Raw genomic sequence first — 19,313 nt, 5'->3', positions numbered from 1 at the left:
TGACCTTTTTCTTTTGAAATCGAATAACTTTTAGAGATCTACATCATAGAGCCAGCCCTTTAAGGGGTTAAAATGGACCAAAATTTATTTGGGCCCTGAAGCGGCTGGTCAAATCAAAAATTTTATTTTTAAAAAAGATTTTGACTGAGCGTATCTTTCAATCTGAAAAATTTGATGGAGAAGCAGAAACAAAATTGATATAGAATCGAGATCTATCTCCAGTAGAATTTTAATTATTTCGAGTTTTTTTTCTATTGTTCATGTCTATTTTAGAAAAGTGAGTACTATTAGAGCCTAAATTGTGTAAAGAAGGATCTGATCACTACTATTATAAATAGAGGCATGTACCTTAGTTTTATCATTATCAATGAAAGAAAAGAGATGTAAACTCTACTTTCGTATGTTTTATTTAAAAAAAAATTCCCTTGAGAGATTCGAGTTGGGCGACTTGAGGAAATTCTTTCTGCTCTCCGATTGGACCAAGTTGGTGTCAGAGTTTCAATCCTCTAAATTTGCAAAGGTCTTAGCTCATGGTCAAGATGTGTGAACAATACAAGCAATGAGGATAACGACTATCCATGCATGAAGTACATTGAAAGACAAGGGCAAGTATGGCTACTAGTTCTATCTTAATAGATGATGAGATGAAGGAACATCCCACATTACTAGAGAAGATGATTACCCAACTCATCGAGATCTTATCTCGATTGGTAATGCCTTTAAGACAAACATCAATAAGTCCTATAGTAAAGCTATCTTCCACATCTAGAGAGAAGGATCTACTATCTAGCAAAGAAGACCAAGACCAAAAACCATCTCCATGTAAAGCTAAGTAGTTCAACTACAAGATGGTGAAGCAAGCATTTTCCTATCTTCAATGTTGCTTTAGTAGGAGCTAAATCTTTTAAACTGGAGGAGCCCTAATCTAAGAGGATTATAAGACTCGATATAGACCATTTTGGCCACTACGAGTAGGGTTAAAAAGGATCCAAGAGCAAAATTCACTGCATCGAATAGCCAAATTGCATGCCAAACTTCTGAAGGCTATAATTTGGTCATACAACGACCAATTGAAATAATTTTTTTTTTTGAAATCGGATACCTTTTTGAGATCTACGTAGTGGAGTGAACCTCTTAGGAATTTAAAAGGGCCAAAATTTCATTGTTTGAGCCCTGAAACGAACTGGTCAAAAAATTATATAATATAGAAATGTTATAATAATTCTGATAAGCCACTCCATTTCAATAAGCGACCCCCTCATTTCAATTAGCGTCTGGATCCCCTCGCTCCCCCCGCGACCACCACCTCATTTCAATTCCCCACCCCCGCGACCACCCCTCGCGCCGTCTGGACTCTAGATCCCCTCCCTTCCCCCGCGACCCCCTCATTTCAATGCCCACCCCGAGTTAGGCGGGCCCCCACCGGCCACAACACCCCCCACCAGTCTGAATCCCCTCCCTCCCCCCGCGACCCCCTCACTTCAATGCCCACCCCGGCCAAGGTGGCACTAGGAAGAAATCACCATCCAACGTTGTTGCCGTCCGGTCCGCATCCTGGTCAATGGATCGGACCCTTTTTGAGGAGCAGCGTTTTGCCTATGCACTCCAAATATCCTCCACACATGCCTAAAAAGGATGAGCTGAGGCTTCCCCACCCCTCTCCCTCCCGCCGCCCCCCACCCCGCCCCGCCCCCTTCTTCTTTGTCTCCCCAACACCGTACCCAACATTATAAAAGCCCACCCCAACCCACACCGCAAAATTATTCAAGCTCGTCAATTCATCTCTTGCTCCTCTTCCTCCTCCTCCTCCTCCTCCTCCTCTTCTTCTTCTTCTTCTTTTCTGACTTCTAATCTCGTTCTTCTTCTGCCTCTATATATAGCCATTCCATCTCCATTAAGGGCTACCTCAGCTCATCCTGAATAGTCCAAACCATGCCAGGGCCTCCGTTTGAACAACCATGGTGTTGGCCACCACCCCTTTGGTGCAACAACGATCTTGGCTCAACTTCCTATCAAACAGATGCTCTAGAGCAAGAGAACGTGCCGTCCCGCTACCTTCGCTCCCCTGAGTCTCCCCTTGATTCTCCACTATTACCCGGGCCAGCTGGACCATTTTCACCATCTCTACCACCAGTCCCCAACAACGGTGTTGAACCTCTCCTTTATCCACAATCGTCTTGCTCACCATTACAACGGCCAGAGGAATCATTTCCACCACCAGTCGCCGTTGACGATTTTATTAGCCTTCTTACTCCCTATCAACTACCTGCTATAGCGCAAGAGAACGTGCCGTTCCGCTACCCACACTCCACTGAGCCTCCCTTTGGTCCACAATCGTCTCGGTCATCATCATTCCCCGGGCAAGCTGAATCATTTCCACCATCTCTACCACCGGTCTTCAGCAACGATGTTGGCCTTGCTTCATATCAAGCAGCTGCTCCAGAGAACGTGCCGTCGTGGACAGTCGAAATAACCAAGTCGCTGATCAGAGAATCTGACTTGCCTCCGGAGACAGTTCTTGGTAAGATATTTATTTATCATGAGAATCGGGTAAGCCTCACGAGGATATATAGTTTTGAAACAAGGGTACGTAGTTTTATCATGGTGACCAGGTGATTTCCATAAGGAGTCCATTTGTCATCTGTTTTCTCTGGTTATCCCTTCTTGTTTTTTTTCTAATTGTGTCTTCATGATTATAGGCGGATCATCACAACTTAGTTCAGCTTATGCTAGTGGAACTGAAGGGAGGGGTGGTCTCACCGGACCCAAGAAGAAGAAGACTGGAATCGCAGCCCAGGTAGTTAATTATCAGACGCAATCTCTGCACTTGGCATTTACGTACCAACAAAAATACTAGTCTAACTAAAATAGGTCACCGGACGCTTGAAAAAATCGCTCGAAGATGAATAGCTATCTTAGAGCAATGCTTCAGTAACTCGTATGCCCGAGTTTTCTACCAGAATGGCATGCCGCAATGCCACATGTTCCAGCGATTTATTATTTATTACTGTGAGTAATCTGAGTTTGGGCAACCTTCTTCCTAACTTTTACCGTGCGTTGTTGTGTGATTTTCTTTGCAGAGGGAGCGGAGGAAGAATGTCACTGGGGAAGAGCTGCAACAGTTATTTCACCTTCCCCGAAAAGACGCAGCACGGAAGCTCGGCATGTCGCTAACAACGTTCAGACTCCGCTGCGGTGACCATGGCATAAAACCCTGGCCTTATAAACAACCAGGTTCTCTCTCTTTCTCCCTTTCTCTCTCTCATCTTGTGATTTTTTTTGTTTTTAGTGAAGAGGGAGGCAAAGCCACCCGGCCTGTAGTAGAAAAGTGGAGTTTACAGAAAGTATTAATATAGAATTTGCAAGAAAAAAAAAATAAACAAAAATATTTTTTTTAAACAAAAGGTAGTGGTCTGTATTTAGACTTATTAAACTACTCAACAAGCTGAACAATCTTATAAGTAATTTGAATGATCTCTCTTATCTTATAGTCGTCATACTATGTATAAAAGACCATTAGAGTTACCCCACTCAGTTGTCTGCAGTGAACAGATGTACCCAAAATACTAGGCATAGTAGTAGCACTACAGAAGTTCATAAGCTGAAGGCACGGATGGAGAAGATGGGGCAGAGCCATCAGATAGAAATGCAATCTTTGAGGGCTGAACTTAATAATATTGTATCTTTGATGCATAGGTTTGTCCCTTCTCAGGTAAATAACAACATCTATTTAAATATTTTACATAATTATTCTGTATTTTTGTATGAGCTAAATGATTTATAAAATTTTGTGATTTTCGTATTCTTAACTTCTAAATTTCTTATCTTTTTCTTGTAGGTTTCTGATACTTTCAATAGTCGTAGAGATGATGATGATGCTGCTATCGGTCCCTGATAGCCCTTAGATTGTCATTTTAGGATTTTTATGGCTATATTTTTTATGTTTCTTGAAGCACATTGAGTTGTAAATTGACTTTCAATCATGTTTGATAATGCAAATGTAATCATATTTGACAATATGAGTATTTGCTATTTCTATATATATTATATGTGTTATTATATGACTTCTGTTTCATATATGTTTGGTGTATATATTTGTATATGGAGTTTTAAATTTTTTAAAATATTTTTTTACAAAAATTATATTTACGATGCATTAAAGCATCGTTAAAACATACATTACTAATGCTTATTTGTGTTGTTAACTAGAGACACAAATAAGCATGGCTAATATAAGATACTTAGCGCCAACGCTATTTAAAAACATCGGCGATTAGCGACGCTTATAAGCGTCGTTTGTTATAACTCACGATATAAACCAAAGGCATTGTAAAATTATTTTTTCACAGTACCATTGCCAACACTTTTGCAACGCTTTAAAAAGCGTCGAAAATCAAACTTGCGGCACTTTTTCTAAGTCGGCGTATACATTAAAAAGCGACGGTAATGCTAGATGTTCTTGTAGTGAATCGTGGGTCTGCTGTCGGTCATGCACTAGATTTTCAATTAACTTTCTTAATCAAACATCATATTTCATGAGATGTTATTTGCATAAATTTTCATGTAGTGGAGCAAATAAATAGGCAAATAGCCAGCACATTGAGAGCATACTTCTGCTTCATATGAGGATTATTTCACAAAAATATGTTAGATGGACTTTAAGATATATTTACATGATATCCTACTACGCAATTCTTTCTACATAAAGTAAGATTAAGGGAAAAGTTAAGACCATAAATTTTGAATAACATTTTATATAAACTAACTCTCGTTGAGAGAAAAGAAAGGAGACCCACCTGCATTATAATTATTCAAATCAATATTTTTCGAGATGCACCATCCAGGAAATCAAACATAAAACATCAAGTTACTAAAGAAAAGGGGCATGACCACTAAAGCAAACCCTATTTCACCTTTATATAATCCAACTTTCACCCCTGTGATGATACCTCTTCTTCCCTTTTATTCTCTCTTTTGGGAGGATGTAATCTTCATTCTATTAATCAATTTGAGCCCCAGACTATTCCCTTAAAAGACAAAAAGGAAAAAAAACTTCCGCCTCTATGATAAGCAACAGTAGAAGTTTAAAGATAAGCCAACAGGCTAGCTGGCTCCTTCACATTTTTCACATATCATCCTAAGCCATCAAAAGACCACTTTACTGTATAACAACAGATCTTTGATGCTATGTCATACAATTCTTGCATTGATAATTATGTCTTGTATAAAATGGTTGAAGATACGCGCATGACATAAGCCTTAATAACTTCTTCAACTGATTAATTCGATTGCAGTCATCCATCATTATCCCTCACTCAGCCATCTGCATACCAGATTCTAAGCAAAATTTATTCGTTGATAAGATTATGACTCACCCATATATTCTTCTTTCTCTTGATTGAAAAATTAGTCATAAAATTAGTCATGTGCATTACATGCACAAAATTACTTTTAGCAGGTCAGTAAGACATTGTTGCATTTGGTTGTTGTTTAATTCATAAAAGTCACTCAACAAAGTAGTATTTTACTGTTGCTCCATTCATTAGCCCCAGATAAGTAATTTTCTTATGTGCGAAACGAGGTAAGGTAATTATTAAAATGTTAGGAGTCACTCGGCCATGACTTGGATAGACATGGGCAATTCCATTCAACCAGAAACAAAAGAAGCCTGATCACCTACAGAGGCATCAAAGAACCTGCAGTCCCAATAGCCCAATCCAAAAATGTCAATGATCGAATTGGAACTCAGATTTTAGGCCCATGGGCAAACAACCACCTAGAGTTCTAAAACATGATTAGGTTCCATCCGGCTTAAGTGGGCCAATAGAAGCCTATCGGAGGCCAGGTCTGGGCCTGCTTTCAATGGTGGGCTGAATCTAGGCCTCCACCAGTCCAACCCAACCCGGTAAGACTTCAATAAAGACAGAGGCAACATTCTTAGTAGGGACAAATGCTCCAGCTTTAGCATGAGTAATCCAAGCTAGGAGCCGTCTACATTAGCAGTGTCATCATTCGGCTTCTTCACCGGAGGATTAATTAGAAGCATCTCCATAAAAAACACCGCCAGTCCCTCCAGATACTGCTTAAAGCTGATCAGATATTCTATCATTTCTCATATAAAATAAAAATATATAAATAATACCATCTTTATCCTCTAAATAACCTCGAACAAATCGCCGAATTCATCAGTTCCCATCACTAAGCAACAATATCCAGTGCTCCTCATAGAACAATGCCGAGGAAGAAATCAGTATAAAAGACGCCCTTACCACTAGTTTCTCCCTCTTCCCTTTTCTTCAATTCATTGTTTCTGTACACAAAGTTAAGCAGAAACTATGAGCATCCAGCAGAAGGATCAGCAGATTAAACAAAGAAAGATACCGACCGGTCAACCATCAACTCCCATCCAGAGATCTCCAGTAGTGGGGAGGAAGTCTCAACAGCATGGGGGATGCTGCAGGGTCTTTGCCATGTTATTCTCTGCGCTCCCAGAGACGCAGCAGTCAACCATGGCAGGTCTTCAGCAGCAGGTATCAAGCAGCAATAAGGTCTTGGTAACTCATAATGAAGCATGAGTTAAGTTTTTCAGAATTTCAGTTACCATTTTCTATGACCGCACCATCAACTATGAACTGCTTGTAGATGCCCATATTTCAGCATAAATAAGAGAGAACCAAAATCTTACCTCTCCACAATATTTCAGCATTCCTCAAGCAATGTGCTGGAGACTGGAGAAGCCATCTTCCCAACCAATGCACCAAATGATATTTTAGGACAACTCAGATCCCTGGATTTCAAAAAAGAACAGGAATTTGAAAAATTAAAAACAATCAGCAAAAATTCCTCAAGCATTACAGTGGAGACTAGAGAAGACATCTTAAATGCACCAAATGGTATTTCAGGATGACTTCAGAACCCTGGATTTCAAAAAAGAACAGAAATTTGAAGGTGAAAAATGAAAAATTGAAAAACAAACAACAAATAGTTATGGTTTAGATAGGAAAACTAGCTCTTTCTGGATGTTGAAGTATTTTTCTGTTTTGCAATCAAGGTTGACGAACTCAGAGAGGAGCTTCAACGTCAGAGAGATCTCAAGGATACTTACAAAGCTCGTCTGGAGAGCATGAAGGAATATCTCAGTTTCTGCTTAGACATTGCACAGCAGAATGGCTTCCTGCACCACATATCCAACAACCAGCAACCCTCTCATCCCACAAAACTCAATCATGAAACAATCTCAAAACCAGTTGATACAATGACCGGTGATCCTCAATTAGCAGCCATCAGGGATCAAGCAAAGATCAATGGATGGTTTATTCAGCCGCATGAGGTGAGCATTTGTATTCTTCTCTTTCAATCTTATTATCATTCTTATGTAATGCCTCTGCAGAGTGTACCCCACTAAACTCCTCCATTTGCAACAGTTGACAACACAAGACTTCATAGCATGTGAAGCAAGGATGCTAATACATAGGCATCCACGTAGAGATAATCATGCCTAAAGCTCATTAAGAGCATTATCCATGATATTGCACAAGAAATTGCAGCTTATATCCACTTTTAACCAGGAGAAAAGCATATTACAAATAAATAGGTTCTAACAAGAGGACCAAGATATTAATCAGACAGAAACAATGAAAGTTAACTACAAACCCAACAACATGAGAAAAAAAAAGCTACTTCATATGTGACATTGGGGACATGACATAGCACCAAATTCCTTCCAACAGAATAATCATATTTTGATCATGTACGGGGATTGCATTACTGTCATAAATTCTGACATCAATATAAATATTGCTAGGTAACACTTAAGTTCAGATATGCATGTCCATGGCAATCCAAGTTTGACTTTTTGATAATCCTCAAAGTGCTATTTAGAGCCGCTGGCAAAAATCAATAACATTTGTCTCAACTGTTTACTTCAAGCCAACCATAGTGATGAAATCTGTATGATATTTCATCATCTTGAGCCATCTCAGCAAGAAACAGATATTTGACAACCTGGATGGTGTATTAGTCATCAAGTACTGACTTATTTATCATGAATGAAACTATATTACAGGTTTTATGTTTATTATAGTATCATGACAAAAGTGGTTCATAACTCAACAACTTACTTTATTTTGGCTGCTAATACCGCATAAAGAATATATCTCTATGTATAATATTGTTAAAAGAATGAAGGAATGATGTGCTAAAACTTCCTTCACTTAACTGATTGTACAGTTAAAAGTTATTCAATACTGGAAAAACATTTGAACAAGCTGATATATTTACAGAAACTAAGGATCCAAGGTTGAAAAGTTATTAGTCATCATTTATCAAAAATCGTAATATCTGTAATCACAATAAACACTATAGATTAATTATCAAATAATCTATCACTATTTTTTAAGAAAAAAAAATCTTAAGCTTTGAGCAACAACCTCGGTTGTTACAATCTCTGGACAAATTTACATGTAGCAAAAAAACAAAAAGCACATTTTGTATTGAGTGCTGAGCGGTGTCTCTGGTGTCAAGGTTTCAAGGTACCCACCTGAGATGGTTATCAGATACCAATGTTAATAACTCTTCAAGCTCACAAAAGACATGAACTTTTTATCATCATAAACTACAATCTAGTGACAGATAGCGATAGGTTGAGATTCTAATTAAGGTACCACAATGAGATGGTGTCGCTAAGTGAAGATGTTTATGATAGCAAGTTCAAAAGACATTAATTGGAACCGATCACAAGCACATCCCGAACCACAAACTTCTGGGATTAGCCTATTTGCTATGGTTATAACTGCATGCTAATTGTTTAATATCCATGCAGAAGGTAATAGACATGCTGCTTCCCATCGACAACTAACAATGAAAAATGCAATTTACTCCAAGCAGATAGAGTTGCATGAACAAATAGGCCAAGGGACAACTGCTGACATATACAGGGGGACTTGGCGAGGCCTTGATGTTGCTGTTAAGTGGATATACCCCACATACTTCCAATTAAATGAAGGTGGTGAAGCATTCTTTGCACAGGAACTTGATACTCTTTCACGTCAACACCACCCTTATGTGTTGCGATTAATTGGCGCATGTCTCCTGCCACCAGAAAATGGATGGGTGGTCACAGAGCTGTTGAGTGGAAAGACTTTAAAAGAATGGCTGCATGGGAATAAGAAGAGGCAAAGAGAAAGGTCAGTACCTCTTCCCCCTTTGAAAGAAAGGATAGAGAAGGGTTTGGAAATTGCTCAGGCGATGCAATACCTTCACGAACAAAAACCCAAGGTCATCCACAGAGACTTGAAGCCAAGTAACATACTCCTGGATGATTGTTTGCATGTGCGAGTGGCTGACTTTGGGCATGCTCGATTCCTGCCTGAGGGAGAGGCAGCACTAACAGGAGAATTGGGTAAGAATCTAATGTCTACAAACTTGCGTGAAGTAATGTAGGATTGCATATTGTCCATGAAAATCATCATCCAACAGATGCCAATTCTCAAATGCCATCCCTTGCCCTTACAAAAATCTCGGCCTCAAACCTGGAAACCAGGTGACTGCTAGACTGCAAGGATTTTTTTTTTCCTTCATAGTTGGTCAGATATGTAACACACGATTTAATTGAAGCCAACCTTATCTTCAGTTCAGTTCTCAATGCAGTAAAAGACTGGGCTACTGATGTGAGATTAAGTCATCAATTCATCCTGAATTTTTAGTAACGACCAGCAATAGAAAAACATCATTTCAATTAAATAACCAGGTGCATAACATGCACAGGGCTGACCTTTCATATATACTGACAGAGGGACAAACAAATTTATGTTCAATAGTTAGCGAGAAGGAAAAAAAAACTTTGTATTAATATTAAATTAATTTGCTTCTGTAATGTTTGACTCCTAAATGCTTCCTCTTCAATTTTCAGGGACTTATGAGTACATGGCACCTGAGGTAATCCGTTGTGAACCATACAATGAAAAATGTGATGTTTATAGCTTTGGCATCATATTGAATGAGCTGATCACCGGTCAACATCCATACATAGAGACCAGCTTCAATCCTAGTAAGGTATAATCCAATCACCTGCTCAGACCTTCAAGATGAACCTTCCTAAACATGTATGCTCTAGCTTTCTAGGAACAATATGCATATGGTTCACAATAATAATGCATTTCAGATATTATCTTATGTTGAAGCAAGTCAAAATTATCTTTGTAATATCAAATAACAAGCCAAATCTAAAAATTCTGAAGTTGAGTAGTCCCTAAGTACATTAAACATCATATCACAAGTTCAATATCTTTCCCCAAAAGTTACTGGGAGCTACTCCACATTTCCCAGCTACTAACAAGCAATGTATATGCCCACCAAGCTTCTGCGAAGATACTAAATTTACCAAAAAAAACTCAATGCCCATAAATAAAGTCATACAAAAGATCAAGGTGCAATCTAGATCTTGATAAAATCATGCTGTCGTGCAATATCTTTTCATGCAAAGATCAGCAGATAATCTTATTCTTATATGCGTTCCCTTACAGATTGCATTGGAAGTTGGAGAAGGCAGGCTTCGGCCAGCACTGCCCGAGGATGATGGCCAATTCAAAGAGCTCATAGACCTCATATGTTGTTCATGGAATGAAGATGCTTCAACTAGACCTTCATTTGCAATTATCACTTCTAACCTTAGAACGATCCAGAAGAAATTCAACTAGATTTAGATGCTTATTGTAATTAGTAATGATTATTAACATTTCTTTCTTCCCCACATCAATGAGATTTTGACAGACGGTAAAAATGGTAAGTTCGAGTTCGAGAGGGAGAGATAAGCTGCCCTATGTTAAAATTTTAGAAAAACTACCCTAGTAACCCTTGCGGATCATTTGGGCCCTGGCGTGCATCAACTACCTTCTCTTATTCCTACTTTTCAAGATAATATTATGGCTTGGGACATTTTGCACCACATATTCTCCCCTTTAATTGCCCCCTCCCCCTCCCCACTTGTTAATTGCACCCAATAGTTTTTCCTCCTCCCCTTCCCCAAAGAAAAAATCCAGATTGCGGTCTGGATTTTCTTCACGCGGTGTATTGAGTGTTCGGATGACGAGTGCGGTCTGGATTCCCTTCACGCGGTGTATGGACAATTTGACATTAGGAAAGAAAAAAATTGACATGCCTCTACCAAAACAAAAAAGACACGACCATGCCCAATTTTATTTGGTCAGGTCTAAAAAAAAAAAAAATTAATTAGAATAAGACATATGGATAAAATTTTCTAATTCAAATTTTAAATAAATTGAGTATGGATTAGAGCATTGTCACAACTTGGATCTTAAAGGTAGTATTCTATTTGAAAATTATGATCAGATTAAAGCATTATCCCAATTGGTTGCCCAATCTCTAATTAGGTTGAGCATAGGTCACAATTTTTTTTTTTTGCACCAATTAAAATTTTATGATGATCAAATTTCCCATTCAGCGAATTAGTGAGTGGTAGAAATAGAGGAAGTGGGTTATGAAATAGGCCGTGATGGGAGAAACTCCTTGCTCTAGTTGTTTACGTCTCGTTGACCGGGATAGACATAATTGGGTCTACTGTAATTTGTCCTTGTTTAGCCGCAGCTATATTCCACATCTAGTGAGAAGGATCTACCGCATGACAAAGAAGACCCAGACTAGAAATCATCTCTGTGTAAAGCTAAGTGGATTAGCTGCGAGATGGTGAAGTATTTTTCTATCTTCAATGTTGATTTCGTAGGAGCTAAATCTCTTAAACTGGAGGAGCTCTAATTCAAAAGAATTACAAGATTTGATATAGACCATTTTGGCCACTACAAGTAGGGTTGAACAGAATCCAAGAGCAAGATTCGCCACATCGAAAAGTCAAATTACATGCCAAACTTCTGGATGCTATAATTTGGTCATATGATGACTGATTAATATAATCTTTTTTTTTTTTAAATCGGATAACTTTTTGAGATCTACATTGTAGAGCTAACTTGGGAGTTTAAAAGGGCCAAAATTCAATTTTTTTGAGCCTAACTTTTCTAAGTTTATTTCTACTAATCATATCTATTTCAACAAAGTGAGGTCTATTAGAACTAGGAGATGCATTTGACCTGAGTTATGTAAGGAAAGAATAAAGAGAGGCTAGGTACCTCAATTTTATCATTATTAATTAAAGAAAAAGAGATAGAGATCCTGCTTTTGTATTTTATTTTTTTTTTGAGCGATTCGAGTTGAAGGAATTGAGAAAAATTTTCTTACTCTCCAATTGAATTATTAAAAGGCACAAAAAAAAAACCTATAAAAGTCAAATAGCATCCATAAGGCTTTATAATGGTTGATTAATTGGTCACCCGAAAGCTTTGCAATCGCAACTCGGAATGTGCAATCGCCGAGACGATGAAAGAGCTAAAAAATCTACTTGAGACTACCAAAAAGCTGGGCTAAGTTACAAATTGTTGGAATGACGTTGACATGAAAGGATACATTGAAGCACGCGATATTGCGTTAGTAGACCACGATTTTATGACATCCGTGTTTTGCGTTATTGTGGAAGCGGCCTTTCTTTTTACGGAAAATTAATTTCCCATCCTTCTGAAAAGGCAAAAGCTCCTTTGTAACAAAAAGTCCTTACTGACTAAGACGGAGACAGAGATGACGAAGCGTTGTGGTGGATTCATGCAGAGGAGTCCAACTTGTCCCTGTATGAGAAGCAAGCTGAGATATAGTTGCAAAATTAGAGTTGGACTCTCCTATCTTGCTATTCAAACTTGTTATCAAACCCAAGGTAAAGATCGAACTGGCCAACGATCTAGATCACAGGTTCCAATAAATCAATCCACCAGACAGAGTTTACATTTAAAATATATTAAAAATATTAAAATTATAAAATATACATAATATACGATTACATTTCTATTTTAAAAACTACGCTTTCAATCATCTACGGTAGCACAAATCGATAATAATCATAAATCATTTAATTTAAAAAATTATATAATATAGAAATGTAATAATAATTCTGATATTTTATAATAGTAAAATTTTCAAATTTCTAAAATAAAACGAAATACATTTTTTTATTTTCTATCAAAGAAAAATTAATTTTTATGAAAATAATTAATTATCAAAATATTATGAATAATAATAATATCATATATATCCATACCTATTTAATGGAAAGGAGAGAGAAAGTTAGTGCTCCCTCCGAAATTTAGAAAAAAAATGAAAGGAGCCCGTCGAAAAAAATCAGATGAAAAAGGAACTCCATATAACTTAGATTTTTATTAACTTTTTTTTTTCATACGGAAAAGAGAGAGAAAGTTGGAGCCCCTCCAAAATTAAAAAAAATAAAAAAATTGTAAAAGAAAATCAGTTAAAAAAATTCACATAGGATTCTTATTAATTTTTTATATAAAAAACTTTTGAACTTTTATTAATTTTTTGGAATTTTTTTAAAAAAAACCACCAATACGCTAATTCCCATTTAGATACAGATGTCAAAGTGGGACCAAGTCGGCACGCAATTCTCGCCAAATGAAAAGTAGCACGTAGAACTCCGCAGCTCCGTTTGCACCGCATTTTTATCTTAACTTTTAGAAAAAAGAAAAAATAAGTGCACAAATTTGAAGGCGTCATCGCCAGTTGCTGGGGAACACTGTATCTCATCCAGCACGCTCCACCTACGTGGATAAAAAGAGTGCGATACCGGAGGGCCATTAGATTAGATACGAGGAATCTCATCCACCGTCCATTCCAGGGTATCACGATACATATACGGCGGCACAAACTACCTCCGATGCTTCACTTTAAGCCCGTCCCTTGGTTACTGAATATAGCAGCCGCCTCCTTCCCATGATCATGTGATCATGATCAACTCATTGGAAATGCAAAACAACATTTCTACTAAATCAACAAGTACTGGCTCTCCTAACGTTAGCTAATAAAAAAAAACATCGTACCTTCCAAAATCGGCATTGCAGAATTCTCCTTTTTGGCTTTCTTTTACTCCATAAAATATAAAACCCAGCTTTAACTTTATCATGGCATAACATATGATCCCCTAGACGTTGTTGAGCTAGTTGTCCCCTCGACCATATTGAAGCTTCCAAGCACATCCATTGCAATTTTCCAAATGCAAACTCTAATCTCTCCCGTCACCTCTTTAAGCAAGAACGAAATGAAATGCAAATGCTAATTTGGACCCAATTTCACAATGCAAACCTTCTTGGTGCAAACCCTAGTCCCCTTGATCCCTAATCTCGTGAGTCTCTATCTATGCATCAGTTACTCTCTCTCTTCTCCCCCCTCTAATTATGTACAAAAGCTTTTAATTTCCAATTTAACTTAGTTTATTCCACATCATTTCCATCTCATTTTTGTTATTTTCCATGCCATTTTCAAAATTTTCATGTCATTTCCACATGGGCACTTTAACAGCAAAATTGGATGCTAGTTGACAACAAGCTAGTATTGCAACAATTAATAAGGTACTGCCCCCCCATTACCAAAAAATTGAAACGATATGCTGTATTTGAAAAATTTGTAAAAATATAAGAATTTTTTTATCATTTAAACTTTTTTTGCTATTAAAATTTGAAACCTTCTTCAAGAGTCTCAAACTACAGTTTTTGCTCTTTGAATGACCTAGAAGGATCATAAGACACTATAGGTATTGCGAGATAGGATCCAAGAGCGAAATCCACCATATTAGAAAGCTGAAATTGTGCGTCAAACTTCTAAAGGTCATATTTTGGTCATTCGACCCTCGTTTGAGATGACCTTTTTTTAAAAAAAATCGAATAACTTTTAGAGATCTACACCGTAGAGCCAGTCCTTTAAGAGGTTTAAATGGACCAAAATTTCATCATTTGGGCCTGAAGCGGCTGGTCAAATCAAAAATTTCATTTTTTAAAAAAGATTTTGACTGAGCGTATCTTTCAATCTGAAAATTTGATGGGGAAGCAAAAGACAAAGTTGATATAGAATCGAGATCTATCTCCAGTAGAATTTTAATTGTTTCGAGTTTTTTTTCTACTGTTCATGTCTATTTTAGAAAAGTAAGTACTATTAGAACCTAAATCGTGTAAAGGAGAATCTGATCACTACGATTATAAATAGAGGCATGTACCTTTGTTTTATCATCATCAATGAAAGAAAAGGGATGTAAACCCTACTTTCGTATTTTTTATTTTTTTTTAAATTTCTTTTGAGAGATTCGAGTTGGGCGACTTGAGGAAATTCTTTCTGCTTTCCGATTGGACCAAGTTGGTGTTAAAGTTTCAGTCCTCTAAATTTACGAGGGTTTTAGTTCATGGTCAAGATTTGCGAACAATACAAGCAATGAGGATAACGACTATCCATGCATGAAGTACATTGAAAGACAAAGGCAAATATGGCTACTAGTTCTATCTCAATAGATGATGAGATGAAGGAACATCTCACATAACTAGAGAAGATGATTGCCTAACTCATCGAGATCTTGTCTCGATTGGTGATGCCTTTAAGACAAACATCAATAAGTCCTGTAGTAAACCTATCTTCCACATCTAGAGAGAATGATCTACCATCTAGCAAAGAAGACCAAAACCAGAAACCATCTCCGTGTAAAGCTAAGTAGTTCAGCTGCAAGATGGTGAAGCAAGCATTTTCCTATCTTCAATGTTGATTTAGTAGGAGCTAAATCTTTTAAACTGGAGGAGCTCTGATCTAAAAGGATTGTAAGACTCGATATAGACCATTTTTGCTACTATGAGTAGGGTTGAAAGGGATCTGAGAGCAAAATTCACCACATCGAAAAGCTAAATTGCATGCCAAATTTCTGGAGGCCATAATTTGGTCATACGGCGACCAATTGAGATTTTTTTTTTTTTTAAATCAAATAACTTTGTAAGATCTACATAGTAGAGCTAACCTCTTAGGAATCTAAAAGGACCAAAATTCTATTGTTTGAGCTTTGAAACGAGCTGGTCAAAAAATATTATACCCCCCCTTCTCCACTTTAGCAAGCAGTCTCATAAAATCTTTCTTTTGCCTTCCACATCCGAAAAGCACTTGGGTCCCCCCACGAAAAGGACTGGAGTCCCAAGGCTGTGTATTTTTCAGACTCCCATTCTAAAGTGAGCCAAAGTTCAGATGAGATTTTCTGAGGTAAGGATTGAGAAACCAGTGAGATTCTTCTTTCAGTCATTGTCTGAACTTCCTGTGCGGGACGACTTTTAGGTCTGGGACGAGATCTCCGGGCGTCCGCGACGTCTTTCCCCACCTGCCGTCCGAATCTCCCTTCCCCCGCGACCCCCTTGCTTTAATTCGTACCCCGAGTCAAGCGGGCCCCACCCCAACCTCGCCGTCTGGATCCCTTCCCTCCCCCCGCGACCCATGCACTCCAACCATCCTCCACACATGCCTAAAAAAGAAGAGCTGAGGCTTCCCCACCCCTCTCCCTCCCGCCGCGCCCCGCCCCGCCCCGCCCCCTTCTTCTTTGTCCGCCCAACATTATAAAAGCCCACCCCAACCCACACCGCAAAATTATTCAAGCTCGTCAATTCATCTCTTGCTCCTCTTCCTCCTCTTCTTCTTCTTCTTTTGTTTTTGTTTTTGTTTTTTTTTTTTCTGACTTCTAGTCTCGTTCTTCTTCTGCCTCTAAATATAGCCATTCCATCTCCATTAAGGGCTACCTCAGCTCATCCTGAATAGTCCAAACCATGCCAGAGCCTCCCCTTGAACAACAATGGTGTTCGTCACCACCTCTTTGGTGGTGCAACAACGATTTTGGCTCAACTTCCTATCAAACAGATGCTCTAGAGCAAGAGAACGTGCCGTCCCGCTACCTTCGGTCCCCTGAGTCTCCCCTTGATTCACCATCGTCTTTGCCACCATTACCCGGGCCAGCTGAACCAATTTCACCATCTCTACCAACAGTCCCCAACAACGGTGTTGACCCTCTCCTTTATCCACAATCGTCTTGCTCACCATTACAACGGCCAGATGAATCATTTCCACCACCAGTCGCCGGCGACGATTTTATTAGCTGTCTTGCTCCCTATCAACTACCTGCTCTAGAGCAAGAAAACGTGCCGTTCCGCTACCCATACTCCACTGAGCCTCCCCTTGGTCCACAATCGTCTAGGTCATCATCATTCCCCGGGCAAGCTGAATCATTTCCACCATCTCTACCACCGGTCTCCAGCAACGGTGTTGAACCTCTCCTTTATCCACAATCGTCTTGCTCACCGTTACAACGTCCAGATGAATCATTTCCACCACCAGTCGCCGGCGACGATTTTATTAGCTTTCTTGCTCCCTATCAACTACCTGCTCTAGAGCAAGAAAACGTGCCGTTCCGCTACCCATACTCCACTGAACCTCCCCTTGGTCCACAATCGTCTCGGTCATCATCATTCCCCGGGCCAGCTGAACCATTTTCACCATCTCTACCACCTGTCCCCAACAACGGTGTTGAACCTCTCCTTTATCCACAATCGTCTTGCTCACCATTACAACGTCCAGATGAATCATTTCCACCACCAGTAGCCGGCGACGATTTTATTATTAGCCTTCTTACTCCTTATCAAGTACCTGTTCTAGCGCAAGAGAACGTGCCGTTCCTCTACCCACACTCCACTGAGCCTCCCCTTGGTCCACAATCGTCTTGGCCACCATCATTCCCCGGGCAAGCTGAATCATTTCCACCATCTCTACAACCGGTCTTCAGCAACGTTGTTGGTCTTGCTTCAGATCAAGCAGCTGCTGTAGAGAACGTGCCGTCCCGGACAGTCGAAATAACCAAGTCGCGGATCGGAGAATCTGACTTGCCTCCGGAGACAGATGATCTTGGTAAGATATTTATTTATCATGAGCATCGGGTAAGCCTCACGAGGATAGTTTTGAAACAAGGTTAGCTTTATCATGGTACCGTGATTTCGATGAGGAGTCCATTTGTCAACTGTTTTCTCTGGTTATCCCTTTTTTTTTCTAATTCTGTCTTGATGATTATAGGCGGATCCTCGCAACTTAGTTCAGGTTATGCCACTGGAACGTTACCAGTTAGTGGAACTGTAGGGAGGGGTGGTCTCACCGGACCCAAGAAGACTGGACGCGCAGCCAAGGTATTTAATTATCAGATGCAACCTTTGCATTTTTGCATTTGCAGGCTGGCTTAACTCTTAGGCGACCCACCTAAAGAAGGCCGCTACCGAAGTTAAATATCACAAGTTAAATATGAGGCCCACTACCGAAGTTGGGCTTTTGTTGGGTCAAGTCCATGGAACATTAATTATAACTGCATCTTTGTATTCGGTCTTTAATTTTTTGCAGAATTTTGGTAGTTACTCGCGCCGGCAACCAAAGACGCCCAAAATGCATGTAAGATATCAGGCGAGGCCCGTCAGGCGGTACCAACAAAAATACTAGTCTAACTAAAATAGGTCACCGGACGCTTGAAAAAATCGCTCGAAGATGAATAGCTATCTTAGAGCAATGCTTCAGTAACTCGTATGCCCGAGTTTTCTACCAGGATGGCACGCCACAGTGCCACATCTTCCAGCGATTTATTATTTATTACAGTGAGTAATCTGAGTTTGGGCAACCTTCTTCCTAACTTTTACCGTGCGTTGTTGTGTGATTTTCTTTGCAGAGGGAGCGGAGGAAGAATGTCACTAGGGAAGAGCTACAACAGTTATCTCACCTTCCCCGAAAAGACGCGGCACAGAAGCTCGGCATGTCGCTAACAACGTTCAGACTCCGCTGCGGTGACCATGGCATGAAACCCTGGCCTTATAAACAACCAGGTTCTCTCTCTCTCTCTCTCTCTCTCTCTCTCTCTCTCTCTCTCTCTCTCTCATCTTGTGATTTTTTTGTTTTTAATGAAGAGGGAGGCAAAGCCACCCGGCGGCCTGTAGTAGAAAGGTAGGGTTTACAGAAAGTATTAATATAGAATTTGCAAGAAAAAAAATATATTTTTTTAAACAAAAGGTAGTGGTCTATAAGTAGACTTGTTAAACTACTCAACAAGCTGAACGATCTTATAAGTAATTTGAATGATCTCTCTTATCTTATAGTCGCCATACTATGTATAAAAAACCATTAGAGTTACCCCACTCAATTGTCTGCAGTGAACAGATGTACCCAAAATACTAGACTTAGTAGTAGCACTACAGAAGTTCATAAGCTGAAGGCACAGATGGAGAAGATGGGGCAGAGCCATCAGATAGAAATGCAATCTTTGAGGGCTGAACTTAATAATATTGTATCTTTGATGCATAGGTTTGTCCCTTCTCAGGTAAATAACTACATCTATTTAAATATTTTACATAATTATTTTGTAT

The 19,313-nt window shown here is 39.1% G+C and overlaps 2 protein-coding genes across 2 annotated transcripts; both read left to right on the top strand.

Moving 5' to 3' along the window:
• Nucleotides 1–1,811: 1,811 nt before the first annotated feature.
• Nucleotides 1,812–3,968, top strand: LOC149753434 (uncharacterized). The gene is made up of 4 exons (XM_089923497.1): nt 1,812–2,521; nt 2,700–2,797; nt 3,081–3,234; nt 3,546–3,968. Exons 1-4 carry the CDS (start codon nt 1,933–1,935, stop codon nt 3,782–3,784), a joined length of 1,080 nt encoding a protein of 359 aa, XP_089779623.1. The 5' UTR covers nt 1,812–1,932; the 3' UTR covers nt 3,785–3,968.
• Nucleotides 3,969–8,092: 4,124 nt separating this feature from the next.
• Nucleotides 8,093–9,518, top strand: LOC120111673 (uncharacterized). Its single transcript, XM_089930607.1, has one exon. It carries the CDS (start codon nt 8,860–8,862, stop codon nt 9,439–9,441), a length of 582 nt encoding a protein of 193 aa, XP_089786733.1. The 5' UTR covers nt 8,093–8,859; the 3' UTR covers nt 9,442–9,518.
• Nucleotides 9,519–19,313: the final 9,795 nt, after the last annotated feature.

Source organism: Phoenix dactylifera, chromosome 5 (genome assembly GCF_051530095.1).
Source record: "Phoenix dactylifera cultivar Ajwa chromosome 5, Ajwa_hap1_PhDact_Kaust_v1.1, whole genome shotgun sequence".
Lineage (NCBI taxonomy): Eukaryota > Viridiplantae > Streptophyta > Magnoliopsida > Arecales > Arecaceae > Phoenix > Phoenix dactylifera.
The sequence above is the reverse complement of the archived record's forward strand: the minus strand, read 5'-3'. Positions and strand labels throughout refer to the sequence as shown.

What these genes read in the sequence shown, in the direction of transcription:
- LOC120111673 (XM_089930607.1), top strand. Translation starts at nt 8,860, where the DNA reads ATGAAAAATGCAATTTACTCCAAGCAGATAGAGTTGCATGAACAAATA.
- LOC149753434 (XM_089923497.1), top strand. Translation starts at nt 1,933, where the DNA reads ATGCCAGGGCCTCCGTTTGAACAACCATGGTGTTGGCCACCACCCCTT. An exon ending in GCCTCCGGAGACAGTTCTTG is followed by an intron (nt 2,522 to 2,699) that starts GTAAGATATTTA and finishes TCATGATTATAG; the next exon opens with GCGGATCATCACAACTTAGT. An exon ending in CTGGCCTTATAAACAACCAG is followed by an intron (nt 3,235 to 3,545) that starts GTTCTCTCTCTT and finishes AGTTGTCTGCAG; the next exon opens with TGAACAGATGTACCCAAAAT.